The 27,116-nt window shown below is 41.6% G+C and overlaps 1 protein-coding gene across 6 annotated transcripts in view; it reads right to left on the bottom strand.

Moving 5' to 3' along the window:
• LOC125455041 (metabotropic glutamate receptor 1-like) overlaps nucleotides 1-27,116 on the bottom strand; it is a 248,161-nt gene that overhangs the window by 6,535 nt on the left and 214,510 nt on the right. For 5 of the 6 annotated variants that reach the window (XR_007248131.2, XM_048536538.2, XM_048536541.2 and 2 more), the window contains exon 8: nucleotides 23,946-24,876. Coding sequence is in view for 5 of the 6 variants with exons in the window: in XM_048536538.2 (XP_048392495.1) it covers nucleotides 23,946-24,876 (931 nt within the window). In the remaining variant the exon portion in view is untranslated. Of the gene's footprint in view, nucleotides 1-23,931; nucleotides 24,877-27,116 lie in introns of all 6 variants that reach the window. The other variant, XM_048536542.2, reaches the window with a different exon arrangement.

The following is a 27,116-nucleotide window of genomic DNA, read 5'->3' on the forward strand; positions in this document are numbered from 1 at the left end:
GTTGACAACAAAGCGATGCTTATTGATTGATTTTGGCATACATTATTTGGCTTTGCGATAAAATGAACATTCCTCTTAAATCCTTTATGTTTAGATTGAAAATTAGTTGTTTCATCTCAGTTTTCTTCCATTCAAGCAACTATGTCATGGGAAAACCATCCCCTCCAACAAAGTAGCCAACCAGCTTTCCATCCCCCAATTATCTCACTAAAACATGATGTCGAGGTGCTGGTGTTAGACCGAGGTGGACAAGGTCAGAAATCATTCAATGCCAGGTTGTAGTCCACCAGTATTCTAAATATAACCTGGTGTTGTGTGATTTATGTCCTCACCAAACCAGCCAGTCATTTATTCATCCAACAGATTGTACCATTTGAGAGCTAGCCATCTAAGTATCTTGCTAGCAGTCTACCTCTTCAAACATTTGGCATGCCTATCATTCATCTATTCAGTGATGCACATATCAATTGATCCGTCCACTCATCAAGTCAGCGGGCTAGACATTCAAACACGTCTTTTTCTTCAATACATCTGTCTATTCATCAATACATTCTGCACAATATCCACCCAATGCATCACCCCACCAATCAGCTAGCAGCCTACTGAATTCCCAGTCACTCAACCAAAACAGGCTAACATCTATACTGTAATCTATACTTTTATACCTCCATCATCTCGCTGCCTGTGGAAGGCAGCCAACATCAAGATCCCTCTCAGTCTGGTTATAACATCTTCCAACCTCTTCTGTTGGGCAGAAGATACAAAACTTAAACACATGTACCAAAAGATTAAGGAACAGTAAAAACTGAAAGGACTGCGGGTGCTGTAAATCAGGAGCAAAAACAAAAGATGTTGGGAAAGCTCAGCAGGTCTGGCAGTATCTGTGAAGAAAAAGAGATCAGAGCTAACATTTCAGGGCAGGTGACCCTGTTCAGAGGAAGGGTCGCTGGACCTGAAACACTAACTCCGATATTTTCCTTCACGGATGCTGCCAGACCTGCTGAGCTTTTCCAGCAACTTCTGTTTTTGATTCAAGAATAGTGTCTTCCCCTGCTGTGATCAGATATCTGAATGGATCTCTTAAATTTCAAATTTAAATGTTGATCTCGCTCTTTGTGCACCTTCTCTGTAGCTGTAATGTTGTATTCTTCATTTTGTTTTATTACCCTAATGGACTTTGTTTGGTATGATCTCCCAGTGTTGTACACAAAACAAAACTTTTAACTGGAACAAGGTAAATGTGAAAATAATGAATCAAATAATAATAACAGGAGTATGTGCATTTAGATATCTCTTCGTTCAGTCAGTTAGTGACTTATTATTGGATTTTTCATCCTTTCAATTAATACATTCATCCAGCCTATAATCTTGGCACCCACTGGTCTAACCTAATATCCAACTGAACAAAAATTAACCAAACATTTTTTTATTCATTCATGGGATGTGGGCATCGCTGACTGGACAGCATTTATTGCCCAACCTAATTGCCCAGAGGGCAGTTAAGAGTTAACCGCATTGCTGTAGGTCTGGTGTCATATATCAGCCAGACCAGGTCAGGATGGCAGATTTCTTACCTTAAAGACAATAGTAAACCATATGGGTTTTTCCTGACAATCAGCATTGGTTTCATGGTCATCATTAGACTCTTAATTACAGGTTATTATTGAATTCAAATTCCACCATCTGCCATGGTGGGATTCAAACCTGGGTCCCCAGAACATTACCCTGATCTCTAGCTTAATAGTGTAGTGATAATACCACTAGGCCATTGCCTACCCAACTATCCAGTTGACCAGTACCCACCCAGACATCTATGTAGATGTCCAACCAAAACTTCAAACGCACAAGAGACTTCTAACCAACAATCTGGATTGACATACTCCAGTGAGCTTTCCTTTTATCCCATTAGTCATTTATCCAAACAATAAATTTCCAAGCAAACCATACAGCCAGCCAGACATTCCTCTAGCCTCTTATCCTTCCTTCTGGTTCTCCAACCAGCAACTTGAATAACTGCCCTTTCAGCTACAGAATTGTTAATTTAACCATCCATTGATCAATTGATACAGCCATAGATCCATTGTTCATCCAGCTCATTATTCATCCAACCAACCTCATCCTTTCATATAAAAACCAATTTTCTCTAACCAGATTGAGGAAAGGTCACCTCAACCTGAAACACTAATACCAATCCTTTTTGTAGATACTGCTTGACCTGCTAAACATTTCCAGCATTTTTGATTTTGTTAGGTCAAAGAATTTTAAATTTGAAATTTAATGGGACCCATGAGTCATGAAGGAAAGGAGTGATTGAGTATTGAGACTGGACAACAATGTATTAAGTACAGCTGAGTTTTGGATCTCTTGGGGTGTGTGGAAGGATGAAAATTGGGTGATGAACGAACTTGAATAGTTGATTCTTGAGGTGAAAAATGCATTGTTTGAACAGAAGGTGGGCTGAAGTAAAGGACAGTCTTGGTTATATAATTGAGATAGGCCCAAGTGAACTTTTTGATGGAGGGGATAGGGGTTTTAATGTAGTGTTAATACAGAATAGGTGTGTCCTGTTCAGTTTGTGGCAGTGACTGGGGAGGGGGATAGAGTGGGTAGCAGGGAACAAGGATGTTGGAATCATCAGTCAGTCATAACCTAACATCTGACGCTGCCTTTCACAGAATCCTTACAGTCTGGGAACAGGCCATTCAGCCCAACAGGTCCACACCATTCTCCAAAGAGCATCCTACCCAGAATAACTTACTCTATCGTTGTAACCCTGTATTTCATATGACTAATCCACTTAACCTACAATCCCCTGACACTACTGGCAATTTAGCATGGCCAGTCCACCTAACCTGCACATCTTTGGACTGTCAGAGGAAAGCGCCCGGAGAAAACCCACACAAACACAGGGACAATGTGTAAACTTCATACAGTTGCCCAAGGCTGGGATTGAACCTGGATCCCTGGTGCTGTGAGGCTGCAGAGCTAACCACTGAGCCACTGTGCCTTAATGTCAATTAAATGAAATAGAGAATGGAAATTTAAATGAAAGTCTGTATGATCACTGTTGCAGATGCCAGTTTTCTTCAATGTCCATTTTTTAAAAGTTGGAAATCAGTTCAAATTAGCATGGTCAGATTTGAACTTGCACTCCCTGGATATAGTAATATAACCTTTAAGCTTCCAAACCCAGAACTAGTGAAGCCCTATATTAAATTAATTGAGCTTGTCAGAGTTGGGAAGAGATTGCAGTGTCACATTGTACGGCACTGAACATGTGCTGTTATTTTTGTTGTGGGAGGTGTGGTCGTATATACTAAGCATTGTATATACTGATTAGTGGATTGCTGTATTATAGACCTTCAGGGTATTGGAATTTGAAGTGAATATTTCAGTGAGTTACTCCAGTATTGGAGCTGTCAGATCTAAATAGTAGTTGATATTAGATCAGTTGCTAGTTTCAAGATTGAGATAGATAAATTTTTATTAAGGAATATGAGCCAAAGGCAGATATACAGTGTGTTCTAAAGAAGGGTCACTGGATCTTTTTCTTTCTTTTATTCATTCATTGGAATATGGCATCGCTGGTTAGCAGTCATTTCTTATCTTTAAGTGCCCAGTGTTGGTGTGGGTCTGGAGTTACATGTAGGCCAAACCAGGTAAGGATGGAAGTTTCCTTCCCTAAAGTGAACCAGATGGGTTTTCTCTCAACGATCAACAGTGAATTTATGGTCATCATCATACTCTTAATTCTAAATGTTTTTCTTGAATTCAAATTCTACCATCTGCTGTGGTTGCTTTCGAACTAGATCCCCAGAACATTGTCTGAGTCTCTAGATTAACTGTGTAGCCCTGACACCACTAGGTCATCATCTCCCCTACTGGGGCATTAACTGTTTTCTATTGATAAATGCAACTAGACCAGCTGAGTTTCTCCAGCAATTTCTGTTTTTGTGGCAAGAGTTAGGCCATAAATCAGCTATGATTTCATGGAATGGCAGAACAGGCTCAAGAGGCTGAATGGCCTATTCCTGTTCTAGTGATCCTATTGTTAACTGTTCATTTGGTATATTGCCTTATCACAGCTACCTGGGATTGACTCAATAGCAGTTCCTTAACAGGCTGAGATCTAGCAGGAAATCATCATTGAAGCTACTACTTACTGCAGAAGTAAGATCCTTAGAACGATAGACCACCCATTAGCAGCCGTAAAAGCCAACATTACAGTGAACCTTTGTGTGTCACATAAGCTGAGGGGGAGCGGGATGAATAATGCATCTCATGGAGGCATTAATATATTTTCTCATCCTGGGGAACAACAGGATGCAGAGGCTGTACAGTATGATCTGCTTTCTGTGTTTGTGTGGGTCATTTATTACATACATATGGTACTTGGGCAATATGCAGAATACAGGAACACCTTCACTTTCTCTTTGCTATGGTAGTCTCAATTCTGATCACCAACACCAAATCAGGCAAGCCAGAGCCCGCATCCTTACACAATACTTCTGCTTGACACTGGCCTCCTTTTAAAGGGGAGGGTGGCTCCCTGGGAAACCAAGGCTACCATCTTCAATACTTGGCACCCTCTTTTACAGATGCCTTTGAACCAATCAAGTGAATGCAAAAAAGATCCCATGGTACTATTTCAAAGAAGAGTGGGAGGTCACTCCTCAACCTTCTGCATTTATTCCTGAACAGTGGGAAAAGATGTTATCATAATTATCACAATGTCATTGTGGGATCCTACTACACATATACTGGCATCAATTTCTTCCTACATAAGAGCAGTGGCTACACTTCAAAACAATTTCATTGGTTGTATGGCATTTCAAGACATTCTGAGGTCATAACAGGTACTATTTCCTTGCAAATTGCAAGAGCCTATTCTGTTACCAGAGAAAGCTGTTGGATAATGAAGATGAATTGCAAATGTTATGAAAGATTGGAGGTTGTATAACAAGAGCTGCAGCATTCTGCAACCACATAGCAGCAGAAACATGGTTGTGAGAACATGGAATATAGCTGCCCAAAACACCAAGCAGACTATTGTACTAGAGACTGATATGGTAAGTGCCTGTGCTACCTTTTAAAATATATCTGTTGAATATAATGCCCAAACACCGTCAGGAATTCTTTTTGAGAGAGAAAATTGTGAGTCCAAATCCATACCAGAGATGTGAGTACATAATCTGAACTGGCATTCATAGTGAGGGTGTGCTGCCCTGTTTTGTGTGCTTTGACATGCGATTTTAAACTGACTGTTGCAGTGACTGTAATGAGGTCAGCCACCCACTCATAGAATATGAGTTCCCTGATTGAGGCTATTAATCTGGTCCAATGAGGGAGATCTGGCTGATGTAAAAGGGTGAATGTCAGGGATATTGGACCCTGAATGCCTAACTCAGTGAGAGGCAGAGTTATTATAGAAGGCTATGCATTTATAAATAAAAAGGGCAATGGTGATGGGATTCCAGCCTCTGAAGAACTATTTCATTAGCAATGAGAGTAAATTATGTTCCTGAAGAAACTTGCAGCAGTTTTGAATTTGGGGTCAAGCATTTTTCTCTCACTGTGCTTCTGTTTGGGAAGTCTGACTTGTTCAACTCTGGCATTGAGGACTAGGCCCAGTGTATAGAAATATTTTTTTTTTTCCAGGCAAATGACATTGCTGCAGACAAGAAAACAAGTAATTCTCCTGACAGCCTGTGGAGCTGCTGCTTTTTCTGTCAATAGGACCTTAACATTTCCTGAGGCAGCTGATACTAAAATCTTTCAAAACTTGATTGACATAGTTTAGGAATATTACGACCACAAGGATCTTTTAACTCTGAGACCATGTTGCTTTTACTTGGCAACTCAAGAGCCAGGGGAATCCATATTGGCATTTTTGACTAGGTTAAGATGTCTGGCAGAAGCCTGTAAATTTGGTTTAATCCTTCATGAGATGTTTAGAGACAGTCTAGTATGTTAGATTAATTATGAGTCTATGCAAAAACACCTACTAGCTGAAGCCCAACTGGACTTCAAACAGGCGCTACGACTGGCTCTATCATTTAAAAATGCAGCGAGTGAAGTGTGCGAGTTGCAAGATATTCCAATGGAAATGGATACCCTTGCCAGTTTGCCTGAGCTTGAGGAACACCACTTGAGTGCAGGCAATTACATAGCGTCACTCAGGAAATGTCTTGATAAGAGTAACTCCAGGTCAGCTCACAGCAAAACTCCATAACAAAGTCAAGTCTCAGCCAAACAGTTCAATGTTCTTCAGGATCATGTCCTAAAAGACATTGTAATTGTTTTTGATATGTGGATTCGGGACAGCAACAGAGTCCTATTATACTTAAATGGGATAAGATAACTCATAGGCTGGTATTCAGGAAGTTGTCCAGGAGAGTTCATACCCTGGAAACTCCACTTGCATCTGGTTTGAAACAGTTAAATTGCTTAGCAACATCCAAACCAGGAACAATCAAAATAAACATTTGGTTAAATGGCCATCCAGTTCAAATGCAACGTAATAAGTGATCGCAGAACCAGTTTTTAATAAAATTCACCCTAGATTGCAGCTCTTAAATTTGTGCAAGACTTCAGCTAAACTAAGAACCTATATTGGGGAATCTTTGCAGTTTAAGGGTACAACCTCTGTTCTGGTCTCATAAGAAAGGCAACTGGCATGATTACCAGTGATTGTAGTAGAACATAGAACAGGCTCAGGCCAAAACTTAATGGGCCGAAATTAGCTGTAAGAGATTCACCTAGTTTGGCTCAACATTTTTCAACTAGAAAATGAATGAAGTTCTAATTAAAGACCCAGAGGTTTTCCAGAGAGGTCCAGGGACTATCAGAGGAGCCAAAGTGACTTTGTATGTTGACCAGGAATCAATCCCACGATTCTGTAAGGCCCGTCTGATGCCATTTGCCGAAAGGCCACAAATAGAATCAGAACTCAGAAGACTGGAAAGTGAAGAAATCATCAAATCTGTCCATTTTGCAGAATGGGCAGCACCGGTTTTATGAATCTTGAAGCCTGATGAGTCAGTTTGCCTTTGTGGAGATTTTAAACAAACTATGAGCCATTTTTCACAATTGGATAAATACCCAATCCCTCAGAAGATTTATGTGCATAGCTGGCAAGAGGTTTATCCTTCACAAGGCTGGACATGAGCTATGCTTACTTGCAATTATGTTTAGACCAAGATTCTCAGAAGTATGCTAAATTAATAACCATAACGGGTACTTATATATATGACATTCAGCATGTCATCAGCGTGTTCAATTTTTCGGCGGATAATAGAAAACATTTCACAAGGTTTACCTCAGGTTGATGGGAAAACTAAGAAGGAACGCTTAGAGAGCTTGCATATAGTCCTTATGGCATTTTCCTAATGAGACCTACGCCTTAGAAGGGAAAAATGTGTGTTTCAGGCCCCCCAAGTGACCTACTTGAGCTACAAGGTTGACAAGACTGGGTTACATCAGTTGGAAGGTAAAGTAAAGGAGATGAAATGTGCCCCAGCATCCACATCTGTCCATGAGCTTAGGTTATTTCTAGGTCTGGTAAATAATTGTGGAAAGTCCATACACAATCTGGCATCCATCCTGGCAACATTGCATCAAACTCCTTAAAAAAAGGCTCAGTCTTGGAAATGGTCTCATAAAAAGACCCTAGCTTTTGATGCAGTGAAGAGATGACTGTCATCCCCTAATGTGTTGGCACACTGATCCCAAGATAGTATTGACATCTGATGGCTCTCCATATGGCATTGGCGTGGTATTAGTTTGTAGGTGGCCCGCTGGAGAGGAATGCCCAATAGCTTATGCATCCGCGACCTTGACTTATGCAGTGTGTAAGTATGCCCAAATAGAAAAAGAAGGATTGACAGTCAAATTTGGAGTCAGAAAGTTCCATCAATATCTTTTTGGGCAAAAATTCATGATAATCATGGACCACAAACCCCTACTTGTCTGCTTAAAGAGGATAAGACAGTGCCACCTGTAGCTTCAGGACACATTCAGCAGTGTGCTCTAATATTAAGTGCATATAATTACAAGTTAGAATACCATCTGGGAGGTTCTGTAGTGAATGCGGATACATTGTAGTATTAGCAGATATATCAAACATGCTACCCCCTATGGAATAGTTGGCTATGATATCAAACTTTCTGGACACGCTACCAGTCACAGCTGACAATATCACTTTTTTACACAGAAAGATCCAGTCCTTTCAAAACAGAAACAATAGATATTAATTGGGGAAACCAAAAGGTTGTCACAGCTAGAATTAAAGCCTTTGTGGATCTGGTGAAATCAAGTCATGGTAGAGGATAACATGTTTTTGTGAGGAACGAGAATGATTGTCCTGAGCGAAGGCAGCTGTCAGGTACAGGCTAAACTCCACTAAGGCCATCGAGGGGTCTCCAAAATGAAAGTGTTGCTGAGGAGTTATGTCTAGTGGCCAGGTACTGACACAGACATAGTCATATTGATGGGACAGTGCCCAGAGTGTCAGCAAGGGCAAAAATTACCACCAGCATCTCCCCTACATCTCTGGAATAGCCATGTAAACCTTGGATTTGGCTTCATGTTGACTATGCAGGGCCTTTCATGGGTTCAGTGCTGTTAGTCATCATGGATGCCCACTCAATGTGTTTCTACATGCATAGGACTTATTTATCAAACAATAGAGTAATGATGGGAAAATTGCTCACATCTTTTATGACACATGGTGTCCTGGAGGTATTGTTCAAAGATAACAGGCCATCATTTCCCAGGAGGGAGTTTAGTTACTTCTTCAAGTTGAATGGGATTCAACACATTAGGACATATTATCACCCATTGTCCAATGGCCTGGCAGAAAGAACGGTTCAAACTTTGAAGGCAGGACTGAAGAAACAGCCTCTGGCCACTCTAGATACCAGTTGTCATTGTTCTTGTCTGATTATAGGTCCACCCCTCATGCAGCTACAGGGATAGCACACGCCAAGTTGCTAATGGGCAGAAGACGCTAGGAAGTTGTTTCCGTTAGGCAGGGAGACTAGAACCGTGGGCACAGCCTTAAAATTAGAGGGGGTAAATTTAAAACTGAAATGAGACGACATTTCTTCAGCCAGAGAGTGGTGGGCTTGTGGAATTCATTGCCGCAGAGTGCAGTGGAGGCCAGGACGTTGGATGCCTTCAAGGCAGAGATCGACAAATTCTTGATCTCAAAAGGAATCAAGGGCTACGGGGAGAGTGCAAGGAAGTGGTGTTGAAATGCCCATCAGCCATGATTTAAATGGTGGAGTGGACTTGATGGGCTGAATGGCCTTACTTCCACTCCTATGTCTTATGGTCTAAGACTCTGCACCAAGTTAAGTCTGATATTATTGGGCCTGGGAATGTAGGGTGAAATGGCATCAGGAACTCCAGTGCCAAATCCAAGACTCCACCAAGCAAAAATGTTTGATAGAGGAGACAAAAGTTTGATGCACAATTCATTGAAATGGCCCAACATGGATCAGAGGCATAATTGACTCAAGGTCAGGAAAGTTTGAGTAGGGTGTAACTGCCTTGAATAAGCATGTGGACCATTTGAAAGCTGGAAATTTGCAGACTGTGTGGGTGGAAAACTTTCCCTGCCTCTTGGAGCATTCAGAAATACTTCAAAAACCTGAGGATTCACCCTCTCCATCAAATATGAAGGTCAAGTTCTCTGAATCAGAGATGGACATGATGGAAATAGTCACATCAATGGTTCTGCCTCCAGGAGAAGGGAGTGAACATCTACCAAGGTGCTCCAGGCCCAAGAGGTGAACTCCCATTTGTTTCATGTCTCCCATGCTAGATTCTGAGTTGGAGGATCCTGTTAAATACCCTGGGAGGCAGTTAAATTGGTCCGCCCTGTGTCCATGGACTGAGAGGGGGAGGATTGTACTGATTGTAATGAGGTCAGCCAGCTGGACTTCCTAGAATGTGTTTCCTCACAGGGGCTGTTAATCTGATTCAATCAAGGAGATCTAGCTGACATGAAAGGGTGATTGTCAGAGATATAGGGCCTTGAATGCCTGATTCAGTGGTCAAAGGCTATGCATTTGTAAATAAAGGGTGATTGGTGATGGGATCCTGGCCTCTAAAGAGTTATTTCAATGCTGTGTCTACCCTCTTGGGTGGACATAGAAGATGTCATGCCACTACTTATGAAAGAGTTTAGTACCTGTATGTTCTGGTTCATATTTAACATCAGTAAACCAGATTATTGGGTCATTATTTCATTTTGATCTTTTGCTGTGTGTCAGGTTGGCTGCAATGCTTCCTATGTGACAACACTGGCACTCCATTGGCATTGAAATTCTTTATGTCACTCCTAAGTCCTGAAGGGTATGAGATGGATGCAGTTTTTTCTTCTGCTTGACTAGATACCGGGTTTTACTGGGCTCCGGCTCTATTATCACCGATGACTAAACAATACCAGATAATATTTAAGATAACAAAGTGTAGAGCTGGACGAACACAGCAGGCCAAGCAGCATCTTGATAATATTTAAGTGGGTTGCTTAGTCTCAAGGTTTTTCCAATGGCCTGCTGATGTACATTTTGATGGTTCCCAGTCTCCTGTGGAGTGCATACCATGAGGGACCTATAGGTGACTCTCATTGTCTGGTGCTGTGGTTTGCTATTGCTCCAGTGAGACTGTTCATCATATAAATAGGGCATTTCTGAGATGCTCTTGTTATGTTTATGAGCACCTGCTGGCTTTGCTACATATATTTTTATCCATTGATGGGGGATGTGGATGTCACTGGCAAGCCCACATCTATTGCCCATCCCTTAATGCCCTTGAACTGACAATCGTACTTGACAATTTCAGAGCGAAGTTAAGAGTCACTTGTAGGCCAGATCAAGTAAAGGTGGGGGATTTCCTTCCCTAAAGGACATTAAGTGTATCAGGTGGGGTTTTTATGACAATCAACAATGGTTTGATTGCTACCACAACTGAGACATAGCCACAGTGATCCACAGCACAGAAAATAGCCCTTTCAACTTTTTATATGTTCCAGTATAATCTTCCTGCTCTTAAATTCTATGCCTTGACAAATAAAGGCAAGTATACCACATGTCTTCTTTAACACTATATCCTTCTGTCCTGCTATCTTAAGGGACAGGTAGACATGCACACCAGGGTATCTCTGATTCAAGGTGATTCCCAGGGTCCTACCATTTGTCATGCCCAGTTTGTCTTGCTCAAGTGCATCACCTCACATTTAACTGAATTGAATTCCATTTACCACTGATCAGCTCATCTGTATCCTTTTGTAGTCTCAGGCTCTCATCCTCACTCTTTACCATCCCACCATGTTTTTTCATTGTCTGTGCACTCACTGATCAACACCCCTACATTCAATTCTAAATCATTGATATAAACCACAAATGTCAAACCACAACGATCCCTATGAAACCTGACTGGACACAGACATCCAGTCAGAGAAACACCTTATAAACCCATCAACTTCTGAGTCCAGCCACTCAGCCAAATTAAGATCTTGAGCAACTTTGTTTTCTAAAAATTATAATAATTACGCTTATGTAAAAATACTGTTAACTCCTTTCCTTAGGCGAACTGTACTTCCCTTACCTTACTTTGCTTACTTATATTCTTTCAACATATTGACCCTGACTTCCACTTATTCCTGTTGTTTCTAAGTTAATCCGTTCTTCTAAAAAATATAAACTCTTTTTAAAATCACAAACTAATCAACCCACAACTTTCCTGAGATGTCCCTGTTATGTTTTGTTTTTCCAGTCAGTGGTGCCCTGAAGTTGCAGCTGTTAAACTAGGACTCCCTTCTGTCTGCTCAGTTGAAGCTGAAGAATGTAGCTGTACAAATGATAAACCCTGGGGAATGACCTTATAAGCAATGAACAAGAAAAAGGAAGCAAAGACAAAGCACTCCTTCCCCATGCACTGAATTCCTATGGTGCACTAAATTTCCAGTATCATGTTCTCACTCAGTCTGTGCCTCAATCCGCATGTGCCTTCTCCCAACTGCTTGTACAAAATGTACTGGGCGTACAATTTTAACAATCCCTTTCTTAAAGTGACCAATTCAGGTTTTATTTACTAATCGTAAATTTCTACAGCTGCTACACCCTCAGAGCATTAGCCTGAGCTGCTGGATTACCGGTGACACTGATCAGCCTATCTAACCAGCCTCAGATTACAAGAGGATTTTGATGGGCTGATCTAACCTACTGTCTTCCACTATATAACCACTACATTGTCACATGTAGTAAACTGCAGTGCAGGTAACAACTCAGCTCCACTGTGCAGATTCAGCTCGAGAGCTCATCAGACCTTGTGGAATATTTTGAGTGAACACCAATGTCTCAACAACATTGACCATGTATGACACATGACGTTTTTTTTAAATTTTCACTTGTGGGACATGGGCATCACTGGCTGGCCAGCATTTAGTAGCTGTCCCTAGCTGCCCTTGAGCCAAGTGGCTGGCAAGGCCTTTTCAGAGAGCAGTTGCAAGTCACCCATGTTGCCGTGGGTCTGGAGTCACATATTGTCCAGATCAGGTGACGATGACAGATTTACTTCCCTGAAGGACATTAGTGAGCCAGATGGGTTTCTCCGACAATTGGCAATGGTTTCATGCCATCAGTGGATTCTTAATTCCAGACTTGTTAAAAAAATTAATTCAAGTTCCACCATCTGCTGTGGTAGGATTCAAACCCAGGTCCTCAACATTAGCTGAGTTTCTGGATTAATAATTAATGACAATACCGTTGGACCATTGCCTTTCCCAGGTTCACATTGGCTGTGCAAGATCCAAACCCCTTGGTGTGGAATCAATGCTTGAAGCCAGTAGCAACTTGGACCTCTTCAACCACTTTATTTTGCTCATTTATGCCATATTAACTCTTAATTTCTCAACAATATTTGGCCCACATGTAGCTATGCTTGAAAGAATTATGATCGTGTTGTAGGTGCCTGTTCAGTGACACAGCATTGCAGCTTATTGTTCCTCCATTCCTAAGAAAACAGACAAAAATAAACTGTCAAAATGCCACCTCAAATAACTTCACTCTGAAACACTCTGATGTCAGCCATTGGATTAATGGTGACACTCTTGACTCATAGGTTCAAACCTTGCACCAGACGCTTGAGTATATAATCCTAGCTGACACTCCAAAGCAGTACTGAAGGGATGCTGCACTGTTGGGGGTGCCACCTTTTCCAATCAAACATCAAACAAATGTTAGATGATAAGGTGTAGAGCTGGATGAACACAACAGGCCAAGCAGCATCATAGGATCAGGAAAGCTGATGTTTCGGGCCTAGAATCTTCTTCAGAAGTGAAATGTCAGCTTTCCTGCTCCTCTGATGCTGCTTGGCCTGCTGTGTTCATCCAGCTCTACACCTTGTTATCTCAGATTCTCCAGCATCTGCAGTTCCTACTATCTCTTTCAAACAAATGTTTTTGCCTTCTCTCTCAGGTGAATGTGAAAGATCTCATGACACTATTTTAAAGTACACAAGGGGACATTTTTTCTGCCATCCTAGTTAACCACTCTAAAACAGACTATTGGTCTGTCTACCCCTTGACTGATTGTGATAGATATCGGTCTACAAGTTGGTTGTCATGAGTTTTACATTATAACAGTGAGGTGACAACTATAAAATACCTCTCTAGCTATAAAGCATTTGTGATGCTCGATGGTCATGAAAAGAAGCATATATAAAAATATTATTTTTCTTTTGAAGTGTCTTCAAGAGCTGTTGTTCATAAAACTTTCCATATGCGCTTGGTAACTCTAAGTAGATCATGCATCCAAGGGTGTTCCCATTTGCACTGTGCATCCCTTGGGCTGCTTCTATTATTGTAGGTTGAAATCTGGGTCACCTTCTGCTACTGTAATTGAAAGATTTTCTTATTTCTCTTTGTAAGTAGCTTGAAAGGATGAAGAAAACATCAAAACAACTTCCTTGCTTCTCTAAATGTTACGGATATTCATAGGTACAGAATTGTCTTACCCTAGTAAATCTCTTAAATACTATTTTTTTAAAAAAAATCACTCTTATCATGTGGGTTTCACTGGCATGAGCATCACATATTGCGTGGCATCATGGAACTGAAAGGCTTTTTCGCTCCATGTGTCTGGAGTCACATATAGGCCAAACGAGGTAAAAGCAACAGGGTTCCTCCCCTAAAGCAAATTACCAAGCTGTTGGCTTTATAACAGTTTTACCATCATCTTTACTAATGTTGTTGTTTTATTCAGAACTTTATTAGCCCGCATTCATATTTAGATTAGATTTCCTACAGCGTGGCAACAGGCCCTTCGGCCCAACAAGTCTGCACAGGGAGTCCAGGACAGAGGGATATAATCTTAAAAATAGAGCTAGGTCATTCTGACATGATTTTAGGATTTACTTCTTCACATAAAATAGCAGTACCGTTCTTCCTTTTGAAAACTTAACAAGACCAACATAATTAAAACCTGGGAAACAGTGATTTTTGCTGAGTGAAAGTATTCAGGGCTGTGGAAAGAGGCGGGTAAATGGAGTGTCGATACCAATCGGCTATGATTACATTGAATAGTGGAGCAAGCTCTCAAGGGCTGAATGATTTATTGCTTTTCGTAAATAAATTCTCAAAATGTCACAACGACGTTTGCCTTCATTTTCTGGATTGTTAGTTCACACTAAACTCCCTAATTTTGTTTCCATGTGTGACATAGGGTGGGGGGAAGGAACACATCATTGACTCTTAACTCTTATTAACTTTACAACATGTTCCTTTGTCTTTTAAAACAAGCTGTTCTGATGAAGCCATCTTCACAGAGATGATAAAGAAGGCTTTACATAAACATGGTTATTACATGTGTGCATGCATGTATGTCTGAGTATATATGAATGTGTGTGTGCGCATGTGTGTATATTCCATTGGATACAAAAAAGATGTGTGTAGTGTGAAGTAGACTACAATTCGCCAGCAGCCCATTTCATGCTGTTGGTGGTGACTGACTTCAACACTCACCATCTCCAAATGCCCCTTCAGTGTGATTCTGACAGGAACTGGCTCTGTTTAACATTTAATTTTGCCAGTATGTCTTATCACAGTTCTAATTTGTGTTACTTCAAATTTTGGTTCTTTTTTGAAAATGTGGATACATACATTAATATAAAAAAATAGCAAAATCAACAGGGCAAGAACTATCATCCCGTCCCATTGAAAAGCACCAGAAGTCGGTAGAACTGGATCATGCTGCTAACTTTCCCAAGGCTATTAATGACAGCAAAATGACTTTCTTCAGATAAAAGGAGTCCATTCAGCCCTTCAAGCCGGATCTTATGTTCAATTTGATCATAACTGATTGTTCTCTTAAATCCATTTATCCAAACTGATGCAATACCACTTGATGCTCTTTCTATCAAACATTTAGCAATTTCACTTTTCGAGGCAGAACAGCTTTTTTTTCTGGGGGATGTCAAGGTGCATGGATTGCAGGGAAGGAGATATCCAGCTTGTCACTCATCCTCTGTGTTAAAAGAAGTGTTTCTTGAACTTGTTATCGCATGGCCTTGTTGCAATTTTAGTTTTATTTTTCCTTTTGTTCTATGTTGTTCTATCAGAGAAAATGATTTCTTTTCATCTACCTAATTGAACACCTATAATATTTTAAACAGCTGGTCTATACCAGCCTTTTCCTTCCAAATGCAAGGGAATACAAAAGAAACATAGAATGGTTACAATACCAACCTCAGAAATTCTAAATCCCCTGCCTTTCTCATGTAGCCTGCAAACTTTAAGCAACTCCTCAAAATAGGGATCAGGAACCTGCTGCTCCTCTGGCATCATCATTTGGTTCTGCTGACTATGCACTGACTCATTCAGCTCTGGGGTTGCCAAACTGCTAGGGTTGTTCTGAAGTCTCTGGGAAATAAAGATTAATTTCCAGGGTATGGCTGGGAGCAATACAGGAGAAAAATCCTACAGAGGCATTATAATGTTTTGTGTGTCTGGTTCGCTTCTGTTGATTTGATTTAGGAACATAGAAAATAGGAGCAGGAGTAGGCCATTCAGTCCTTTGAACTCACTCTGCCATTCAATATGATCATGGCTGAATACCCTGTTCCTGTTTTCTTCCTATCCCCCTGAAAATCCTTTTAGTCTTAAGAACTATATTTAACTTCTTCTTGAAAACACTGAGGCTTTTGGCCTCAACCGCTTTCTGTGACAGAGAACTTCATGCTCACTACTTTCTGGGTGAAGACATTTCTCCTCATCTGAGTCCTAAAGGGACTACCCTGTATCCTTAAACTGTGACCCGGGTTCGGAGCTCCCCAGTTATTGGGACCATTGTTCCTGCATTTAACCTGGTCTACTCCTGTTAGAATTTTATAGGTTTCTATGTGATTCGCCTCATTCCTCCAAAGTCCAATGAACATAATCCTGACCGATCCAATCTCTCTTCATAAATCAGTCCTGTATCCCAGAAATTAGTCTGGGATACATCCTTCGTCATATCAGGAGACTGAAACTGCACACAAGGCCCTGTATAATTGTGGGAAGACTTCCCTACTCCTGTACTCGAATCTCCTCACCTTCTACTAAAGTGGATAACTTCACATTTATCCATATCATAGTTCACTCAGCATGCATTTGCTAACTCCACTCAGCTCGTCCAAACCACACTGAAGCATCTCTGCATCCTCCTCACAGCTCACCATCCCACCCCACTTTGGATTGTTTGTAAACATGGAGATATTTCCTTTAGTTTTCTCATATACAACATTCATATATATTGTGTGTGATTGGAGTCCAGGCGATTGGGAGCTGCCTGGCACTCAGAAAAACATCCATTTATTCCTGCTGTTTGTTGCCTGACTGCCAACCAGTTCTCTATAAATAGCAGTACACCATCCCCAATACCATGCCTTTTATTTCTACAAGCTAATCCCTTATGTGACCTCATTAAAAGTCTACTGCATGTCCAAGTAAGCCACATTCACTGCCCTCCCCTTATCAACTCTAATAGTTACATCCTTGAAAAAAAATGCAGTATGTGTTAAGCGTGGTTTCCCTTTTGTCAATTAACGCTGACTCTATCTGATCCTGTAACTGTTTTTCACATGGTCTACTATTAAGCCTTTAAAATAGACTCCAACAATTTCCCCACTACTGATGTCAAGCTAATTGGTCTATAATTCCCTGTTTGCTCTCTATCTCCTTTTTTAAAATAGTGGAGTTACATGAGCTATACTTCAATCTACAACAATCCAGAATATGCAGAATCTTGACAGATAACCTAATATGGCCATCATTTCTAATGCCTCTTCATTAAGTACTTTGGGGTGTTGATTATCAGTCCCTGGGGATTTACCACCCTCAAATCCATCAATTTCCTGAACACAATTTCTTTAAATGTACTTGATTTCCTGTGATCTCCAACATTTGTAGGATGTTATGTATGTCCTCCTTTGTGAAGACAGATCCAAGATATGTATTTAATTGTTCTGCCATCTCTTTGTTCCTCATCATAATGTCTCCTTTTCTGACAGTAAGGGTCCTACATTTGTCTCCACTAATCTTTAAGAAAGATCTTCGCCTACCTTAGAAAACCAGTTTGTCTGTTCCTGCAAGCTTACTCTTGTAATCTATTTGCCACCCCCTTAATCAATTCCTTTGTCTAAATCTAAACGGCTCCCAATTCTGAGGGCTGCTGCTTTTTTTTGGTCCATCCCTGAACTCTTAACTTTCCTTGTTGGGACACCTTTCCCATCATTTCATAGAATCCCTACAGTGTGGAAGCAGACTGTTTGGCTCATCAAGACCACTCTGACCCTCTAAACAGCATCCCACCCAGATCCACCCTTCCTACCCTAACGCACTGCATTTCCCATGGATAATCCCTCTAGCCTGCATATCCCTGAACACTATGGGCAATTTAGCATGGCCAGTCCACCTAACATGCACATCTTTGTGCTGTGCGAGAAAACTGGAGCACCCAGAAGAAATCAACACAGACACGGGGAGAATCTGAAAGCTGCAAACAATCACTCAAGGGTGGAATTGAACCCAGGTCCCTGGCACTGTGAGGCAGCAGTGCTAACCACTGATCCACAATGCCAGACGGGAATAAAAAATAATTTCAGTTCCTCCATGCAACCTTCAAATGTGTGCCATTGTAAATTCACCGTCATCCCTTTTAAGTAAAATTTCCCAATTTATCATAGCCAGCTCGCACCTTGTACCATTGTAGGTTCCTTTTTAAAATTCAGGACCTTGTTCTCAGAATGAATTACAACAATGTCCATCTTTATTAAAAATTCTATCATATCATGGTCACTCTTTCTGAAGATGTCTCGCATGGCTAGACTGCTAACTATTTTCTTTTCATTACATAATACCAGATCTGGGGTGACCTGTTTTATAGTGGGTTCCTCAATGTATTGATCCAGAAAATAACCTGTGCACACTACTGGAATTCCTCTGCAAAGGCATTGTTACTGATTTAACACAGTGTGGAGCTGGAGGAACACAGCAGGCCAGGCAGCATCAGAGGAGCAGGAAAGCTGACGTTTTGCATTGGGATCCTTCTTCAGAAATGGAGGAGGTGGAGAGGGCTTTGAAATAAAGAGGGGGACAGTGATAGCAGGCAGATAGTGGAGCAAATAGGTGGGAGAGAAAACAGACAGGTCATGAAGTCAATCTATCCACCCCTGACCTCATCCCAAGACCAGCAACCCCCTCTCATCCCCGCCAACTTGACCTGTCTGTCTTCTCTCCCACCTATCCACTCCTTCCACCTATCTGCTCCTCCCACACCTTACTGACCAATCTCTACAACCACTTATCTACTCTCACCTTTCCTAGCTTCATCCCCGCCTCCTTGACCATCCGTCTTCTCTTCCACCTATCCTCTCCACTGCTATCACCGCCCCCCTTTCTATTTATTTCAGAGCCCCCTTACCCTCCCCCATTTCTGAAAAAGGGTCCTGACCCGAAACGTCAGCCTTCCTGCTCCTCTGATGCTGCCTGGCCTGCTGTGTTCAACCAGCTCCGCACCTTGTTATCTCAGACTCCAGAATTGGCAGCTCTTACAATCTCATTGTTATTGATTTGCACAATCTACATACAGATTAAAGTTGCACATAATTACAGCTGTACTTCCTTATATTTTTACTCTATTACTCAATTTGCTTGCAACTCTGATTTCCTGTTTATGGATTTCCTATTTGTTTGCTTTGACATTAAACAAAACTGGAGATGGGGTAAATGACTGGTGGGTCATGCAATCAAATGTGCGGTAAAATGTCTAACCAATGTTGGCAAACGGTAAAGGATTCTGTGGGGTAAATGAGAAGAACCTGTTTCTACTGGCAGGAAGATGACAATCGGTGGACACAGATATTTGACCAAATTGACAAAAGAAGCAAACGGGAGATGAAGAGAAAGGATGAAGATTTGGGCTCTGTCCTACGTTGTGGTACCAGCCACTAGCAGCTTGTAGCTGGGGCAGAGTGCTGCTACCAATCCTCTTTTCTCTGAACCTAAGGGCTTATCCAAATTGGAGTAGGACAGGATAAATCTTATTGAAAAGAGGCACCAGCTGTACTCAACAAGATATAGATTTTTGCATGATAGGAATGGGGATGACTTACACTGTAATAAAGCCTAACTAGTCAAAGACTATCAGGAGTCAGACATGATACATTTATCTTTGTCAGGGCCTAATGCTGGATTCATCTTCATCGCCTATCACTGCGACATCATCTGATTGTGTGGAGCTTCAAGCATGCTTCAATATGACGTCTTTCAGAACCATTACCTTAAGAACAGAATTTATTGCCTGAAAGGTTCGTGATAGTAGATTTAGTATTAATTATCAAAAGGAAATTGATGAAAAGCTGAAGTTAACAGGGCCATAGAAGGAGAAGGACTAATTTGATGTCTTTGTCAAAGAGCCAAAACAACCATGTTGGACTGAAGGCTTCCTTCTGGCCTGTAAGATTCTACTTAGTCCTGCCTCCTACAGCTCAACAGAGGATGTGTTTAGCTGTGTTGGTCCTTAAAACTACTTCTGAGAAAGACACTGGGTTCTTGAGGAGATGTCTCCTCCTGGGCCACTGACGGTGCTGGGAGACTCTTCCAGTTCTACAAAGTTAGAAAAGGAACAACTGCAGGTGTGCTGGTTGTAACCTTCAAACAGAGCCAGTATTACATGGTACTTTGCATCTTGTTTGAGTGAGAAGAGAAATACACTGTGGAGTAGGATGGTACTTCTCCTGAGCTTGGGAAATGTCCACATCATTACTTTTTCCCGATTGCTTCTATGTTCTTGCATGGAAGGATGCTCAAGAGTATTCTCCAGAAAGGGCATCAAAAGCCATTGACTTATCCCCTGCTCTGATTCCACATCTTCCTTGCGTTGTATACCATTGTGTATGTAAGCAAAGAAATTAGTCTCAGGATGTTACCTCCTGAGGAAGAAATACAAGCTAGTGGCAAATAAAACTGCAATTTGTATGATGTGGCAGTTACTGGCCACGTGTCATTATTTAGATTACAATGTTACAATGATAATACAAAATGTAGTTTGCCAAGCTTTTCAGGTGTAATTTGTAGCTTATATCTTAGCCCTGCTGTAGTGTGGATTACTTAGTTCAGGCAGTTGTTGACTTGCTTACCAAGTTTGTAAGTTTGTTCACAAATATTTCGTCCTTGAGTATGGAACAGGACTACAATAGTAATCATCCCAATACCCACAAAACACTGTTCAAGTGAGCTACAACATACTGCAGCAACCCAGAGCTACGCAAAGCTGAGGAAGGACAGTTATACAGTGTCTTTAGAAACAACAGTTACCTGAAAAGTGTAGTCCGTCCATACCTACACGATAGACTACAACAGGAAGGCACAACATGTCCAGAGACACTCGTCACCCTTCCATACATCAAGAGCATAGCTGAAAAGACCACCGGATTACTCCACCCCCTAGGAATCTTGGTAGCCCACAAATTGACAGCTACTGATGAGAGTACAGGATTGGACAACCACAACTAACAGAAACGCCACTATTCACAAGATACCATGTAAAGACTGCCAAAAACATTACATAGGGCAGACTAGAAGGAAACTAGCCTTCAGGATTCATGAATACCAACCAGCTACCAAGAGCCATGACCAACAATCACTCATTTCAATACACATGGACAAAGGGGACAGCAATTCGAATGGGACAACGTGGCCATCCTAGGACAAACCAAGCAAAGACATGCATGAGAACTCCTGGAGGCCTGGCACTCAAACTGGAACTCCATTAATAAATATGTAGAGCTGGATCCCATCTACCAGCCACTAAGAAACAAATCCAGAAGTGATGCCACTCACCCCAGCAAACCAAGACACAAAAAGCAACAGGACACCAATGCTTCAATGGAGGCACACTGATCATATTACCTAGCAGGGTGACGAAACATTTGCAAACAAACTTACCAGCTCGGCAAGCAAGTCAACAATTGCATCAACAACCCGAGCTACAAATCTTCTCAAAAACCTAGAGCACATTTAATGTTTCTGTTGCGAAAGTGAATTCATCACTCTGGAAGTGGCCTGAGTAACTCATTTAGGGGCTTGCCCAGGATAAGCACATTGAGCCATCTAATGTTATAACTCAGGGTGCATGAACTGCTCCCTCTTGTGATGTGAACCAGATATTCATGTCTTTTGCATGTCATCTCTCTATTAGGTTTTCCAAAGTTGGACTGATAGAACAATAGGTAAAATGAGGTTGGATAATGTTCAGCCAGGTGCTTTATTTCACAAAGTGTGAATATACAAGGCTGGTTATGATTGCTCTCTTGTAATTTTCTCGATACATGAGAATTAGCGAAAGGGCTGTTGAAATCTCTAGGACCTGGACATGGATCACAGTAAATGTGAATGTAAGTAAAGCTGCAGGTTCAACTGAGGGGAGTCTGAGTCAGGCCTTTCCCTGAGCCTTGTGCACACCATTGGCATTTATTCTGCTCAGATGTTTGAGTCTTGTCAAGCAAATTCAGAGAAATCTTTCAAACAATGGCATCGAAGCATTAATAGGAGACTGTGTCACTCTGTTGAATATTATGTGTGTGCGGGTATGTGGTCCACATTGAGAAACTGGGGACATTTCATGAGTATTGTATTTGAGTATCAGGCAAAGAGTTGGTCACAGAGAATTGGAGAGGGGAGAAAACTGACTGGCTTAAAATTGAAACAGTGTCATCAACTTTATCTAGCCAAAAGGCAAGTCTTATTCTGCTAAAGATAGGAACAATTTAGCAATGTTTTGGGATAGGTCAGTAATATGGTTGCTAGAGGACAAATGTTCACCTCCTGGTGTGGAACCTTGCCTAATAGCAATGCATATAGAGAAATCATTTGCAATTTTCCCAATGGAAAGTTGTTAGCAAAGTGAACATTCCTTGGGATGTGCTGTTGAGGAAGTGAAACTTAAGACACAGATGATTTCTATAGCAGTAAAGAAGTTTGAGGAACAATTTAAAGGAACTTTTCCTTAAATTACGGAGTTTAGAAAGAAAGAATAAGTAAAAGCTATTTGCAGTGGTTGGGAGGCAATTATGTTAGGGTTATTAACTCAAAATAGACATTAAGAGAAAGAAAGGAGAAGTTTGTTCACAGAGGGGTGCAGGAGCATGGAATGCTTTGCCACAGGGAATAGTTGGGATGGAGATCATTAACCAGACAAATTTAAAATGGAGCACCTTGCTTGGGAAATTGAAAAGATGTCACTGGTGGTGAGGATGTGAGTTTCACGGGGAGACAGACACTGGAGATACAAGTAAGTCAGATGTCTTCCCAGTGGCACTGGGACCACATTGAACTTTGTTTGCACTGTAAAGTTCTACTGATTTTGTCATTAGGTGTTTAGCACGCTTGCCGTCATTGCTCAGATCTTTGAGTATAGAATTGGAACGTCGTGTTGAGGTTGTACAGGACATTGGTGAGGCCTCAGTCTGGTTGCCCTGTTACAGGAAGGATATTATTAAGCTGAAAAGAGTTCAGAAAAGATTGTGCAGGATGTTGCTGGGAATGGAGGGTTGAATTTATAAGGAGAAGCTGGTTAGGATAGGCTGGGACTTAGTTCACTGGAGCATTGCAGATTGAGTGGTGCCCTTGCAGAGGTTTATAAAATCATGACAGGTATAGATTAGGTGAATGGCAGGTGTCTTTTCCCTAGCGTTGGAGAATTTCACAACTAGGGGGCGTATTTTTAAGGTAAGTGGAGAAAGATTTAAAAAATGAGCGGCAACGTTTTTACACAGACAGTGTTTCTTGTGAACTTCCAGCGGAAGTGATGGATGTGGGTACAGTTACAATGTTTAAAAGACATTTGGATAAATACATGAGTAAGAGAAGATTGGAGGAATATGGGCCAAGCGCAGGCAGGTGTGATTAGGGTAGGCATGAATTGGCTGGATCGGAAGCCTGTTTCTGTGCTATCTGACTCTATGACTCGTTATTTTTTGAGATGTAGACCAAACGTGGTCGTCAGCAGGCAATAAGCATCCCATCATCCATGACTAGGGTCATATATAGGTGAGTAGGTAGGGGAAATGGGTGCCCGTATTTGAAGACATTGGTGAACAAGTGGGTTTTTAAAAGAAGCTGTAAGTTTTAGACAATTGGTCAAATGCCGATTTCCTAATTCAGCATGACGGGACTTGACCTCTCAACTTCTGGAACAACCAATCCAGAACAATAACCACTTACAGTGCTGTACATTCATTGAATCTCTAGCATGGAAGGAAACACAAAGAGGTCACACCGTCAGCTGAGCATGGCAAGGGATGGTTACATTCATGAAATGAATGGGCCTGCCAATTCTTGATCACAAGATTCCAAGTGGCACTTACCGGACACAGAACAGTTCGTACCTGGAGCTGCTTACCTTGCATTGCCAGACATGGTTTTCTTCCTCCTAAACATATCAAGCAAGCTGTTGGATCTGCAGGCAGCTTTCCCATCGCCTACATGCATGCGCACAACATCAGAGGTGGTGAAGGCGCTACGGACATTGCGTTCTGGCTTGGCGATGATGATGTAGATCTTTGGAGTGAACATGCAGCCCAGAGCTACTGTCACACTTAAGCTGACCGAAAAACTGGTGGTAATAATCTTGTAGTTGCTGCCAAAGTAGATGGGGACGAAGGCAAGCCATATGATGCATGTAGTGTACATGGTGAATGCTATGTATTTGGCTTCATTGAAATTTGCGGGAACGTTCCTTGTCTTGAAGGCGTAGTAGGTGCAACTCATAATGAGAAGCCCATTGTACCCCAGAGGGGCTACAACGCCCAGGTTGCTTGTGTTGCAGATTAGGAAAACCTCATTGATACTGGGGTAGGAGAGGACTGGAGTTGGGGGCTCGAGGATCAACAGTGTGACTACTATGGTCAACTGGACGCTGATCAAGATGGAAGCAATCACCAACTGAGCCCATGCACTCATGAACCTTGGCTTGCGAGTACAGATCTTCTTCTTGCTACCAGCCAGGATCCTGGCAATACGGTTGGTCTTAGTCACCAAGGCAGAGTAACACATGGCAGCAGCAAGCCCAACCAGGATCCTCTGAAAGTAGCAGGAGGCTAAGGTTGGCTTGGCCAACAACGTGAACGGACAGATGTAGCCCAGGAAGATACCAGCCAGGATGATGTAGCAGAGCTCACGGCTCGAAGACTTGACCACCGGCGTGTCCCTGTACAACACGAAGATAAGGGTAACAAACATGGTGGCTAGGATTCCTAAACAGGAGAAGACAACGGCGATAGCAGACTCTATGTCACTCCAGCTTAAGTGTTTCACATCAATCCTCTTACAACCTGCAGAAAAGTAGGTAAAAAATGGTTCAGAAAATGAGTCGTTTGGTTGTCAGGCCTTCATACATCTCTTTATGAGGCTCAGTGTCAAACTCAACTTGATAATGTTCTTGGGAACTGGCTTGTGATGTTTACTCTAGGGCAAATGTACTACACTTTATAGGTACTAAGGGAATATAAATGAAACTCATTGGTTCATACAAATTATTCTACTGGTTCATAAAATCAAATTGTCGGTATTTCCTTTCATGTTGGAAAACTGAGAAAATTGCCTGTTTCTAGTAGAGCCAGATGGTAATCAAATGAAGGGAAGGTAGGACTGTGGAATATTTCCTGAGATCATGCTTGGAGTAATAGCAGCCAATTTCAAGCCATGGATTATGGATCGTTAACAAGCCACTTGATATTTGTAAATAAAGAAGTTCACTACCCTACTTGTGTGTACTTTCCCAGAAAAAGGCTGAATAAGTGAGAAAATCCCAGGTTTCCAACCAAGCCCGGAAACACACAGACTACTTTTTTCAATCGGCAAAGCAGAAACAGATTCTGTTTGGCAAATGAGGCCCCAAATACATAATTGAAAGTGGAATCTCTGGTGATGAAATTTGACTTTATTGGAGTTGCATAACGGTATCACCATTTGGATGCCTATTCTGTAGTTTGCTCTTGAGTTCTAATTTAAATAGCCTAATATTTTAATGAGGTTTGTGAATGGTTGCCTCCCGATCGCTTGTTGGCAAATCCCATACAAGTTGGGATGTGAGGTCAGGGGACCAGATATTCTAACCCAGCTAATTGCAAACAGATTCACAGATTCTCTGCTGTTGTAAAAATTAGTAAGTTTTGACTGTGCTGCTGTGGAAGGCTGTATGAGCTGGTCATTGACAATCTTTAAGATGACCTTAACAAATGAAAAATAGCACTTTTTCTTTTCTGCCGCCTGTCTTTAATCACAACAAATGCAATATTCCTCCAGGTGCTCCGGTTTCCTCCCACAGTCCAAAGATGTGTAGGCTAGGTGGATGGGCCATGCTAAATTGCCCATAGTGTTCAGGGGTGTGTGGGTTATAGGGGGATGGGTCTGGGCGGGATGCTTCAAGGGGCGGTGTGGACTTGTTGGGCCGAAGGGCCTGTTTCCACACTGTAGGAAATCTAATCTAATCCAATCTAATCTAAAATTCAGCACCGTCTGGCAGCATCTGAAAGGGAGAAGCAGAGTTAATGCTTCAACTCTGACATGAGTCTTCTTCAGAACTGAGCACAGAATATAAAACAGTATAGCACTGGAACAGGTGCTTCGGCCCAGCATGTGTGTGCCAATCTTGATGCCATTGTAAATTAATCCCATCTGCCTGCACGTGATCTATATCCCTCCATTCTCTGCCTGCATGTGTATCTATCTACATGTGAATCAAACATTGCTATCATATCTGCTTCTATCACCTCCCCAGCAATGTATTCCAGGCATGCATCACTCTCCGCATAAAAAAAATGTCTTGCACATCTCCTTTAACCTTTCTCCCTCTCATCTTAAACTATGTCCCCTGCTATTTGACATTTCCATCCTGGGAAAAAGACTCCAACTATCCACCCTATCCATGTCTCTCGTGATGTTATAGACTTCTACCAGGTTGCCCTTCGCCTTCCATGCTCTAGTGAAAACAATCCAAGTTTGTCCAACTCTCCTTTTAGCTAATCCAATCCAATCCTGCAATAACCTGATAAACCTATTTGCACCCCTTCAAAATCCTTCACATCCTTCCTGTAGTGACGTGACAAGAACTGCACACACTGTTCCAAATGTGGCCTGACTAAAGTTTTACACATTTTATACAGTCAACGTTTATACTCAACGTCCTGATCAATGAAGGCAAGCAAGCCCTACACCTCTTTACCACTTTATCCACATATGTTGCCACTTTCAGGGAGCTATGAACTTGCACCCAATGATCCCTCTGTATACCCATACTCCTAAGGATCCTGTCATTTGCTGTATACTTTCCTCTTGCATTTGACCTCTCAAAATATATCACCTCATACTTATCTGGAGTAAACTCTGTCTGTCATTTTTCCACCAGTTTTCCAGCTGATCTGTAGCCTGTTGAATCCTTTGACAGCTCCACCAATTTTCATGTCATCTGCAAACTTACTAATCAAGCCACTTACATGAAGAAGACTTGTACTGAACTTCCGATAAAAGAGTCATACCAGATTTGAAACTTTAATTCCGTTTCTCTCGCCAC

The sequence above is a fragment of the Stegostoma tigrinum genome, chromosome 9, assembly GCF_030684315.1.
Source record: "Stegostoma tigrinum isolate sSteTig4 chromosome 9, sSteTig4.hap1, whole genome shotgun sequence".
NCBI lineage: Eukaryota > Metazoa > Chordata > Chondrichthyes > Orectolobiformes > Stegostomatidae > Stegostoma > Stegostoma tigrinum.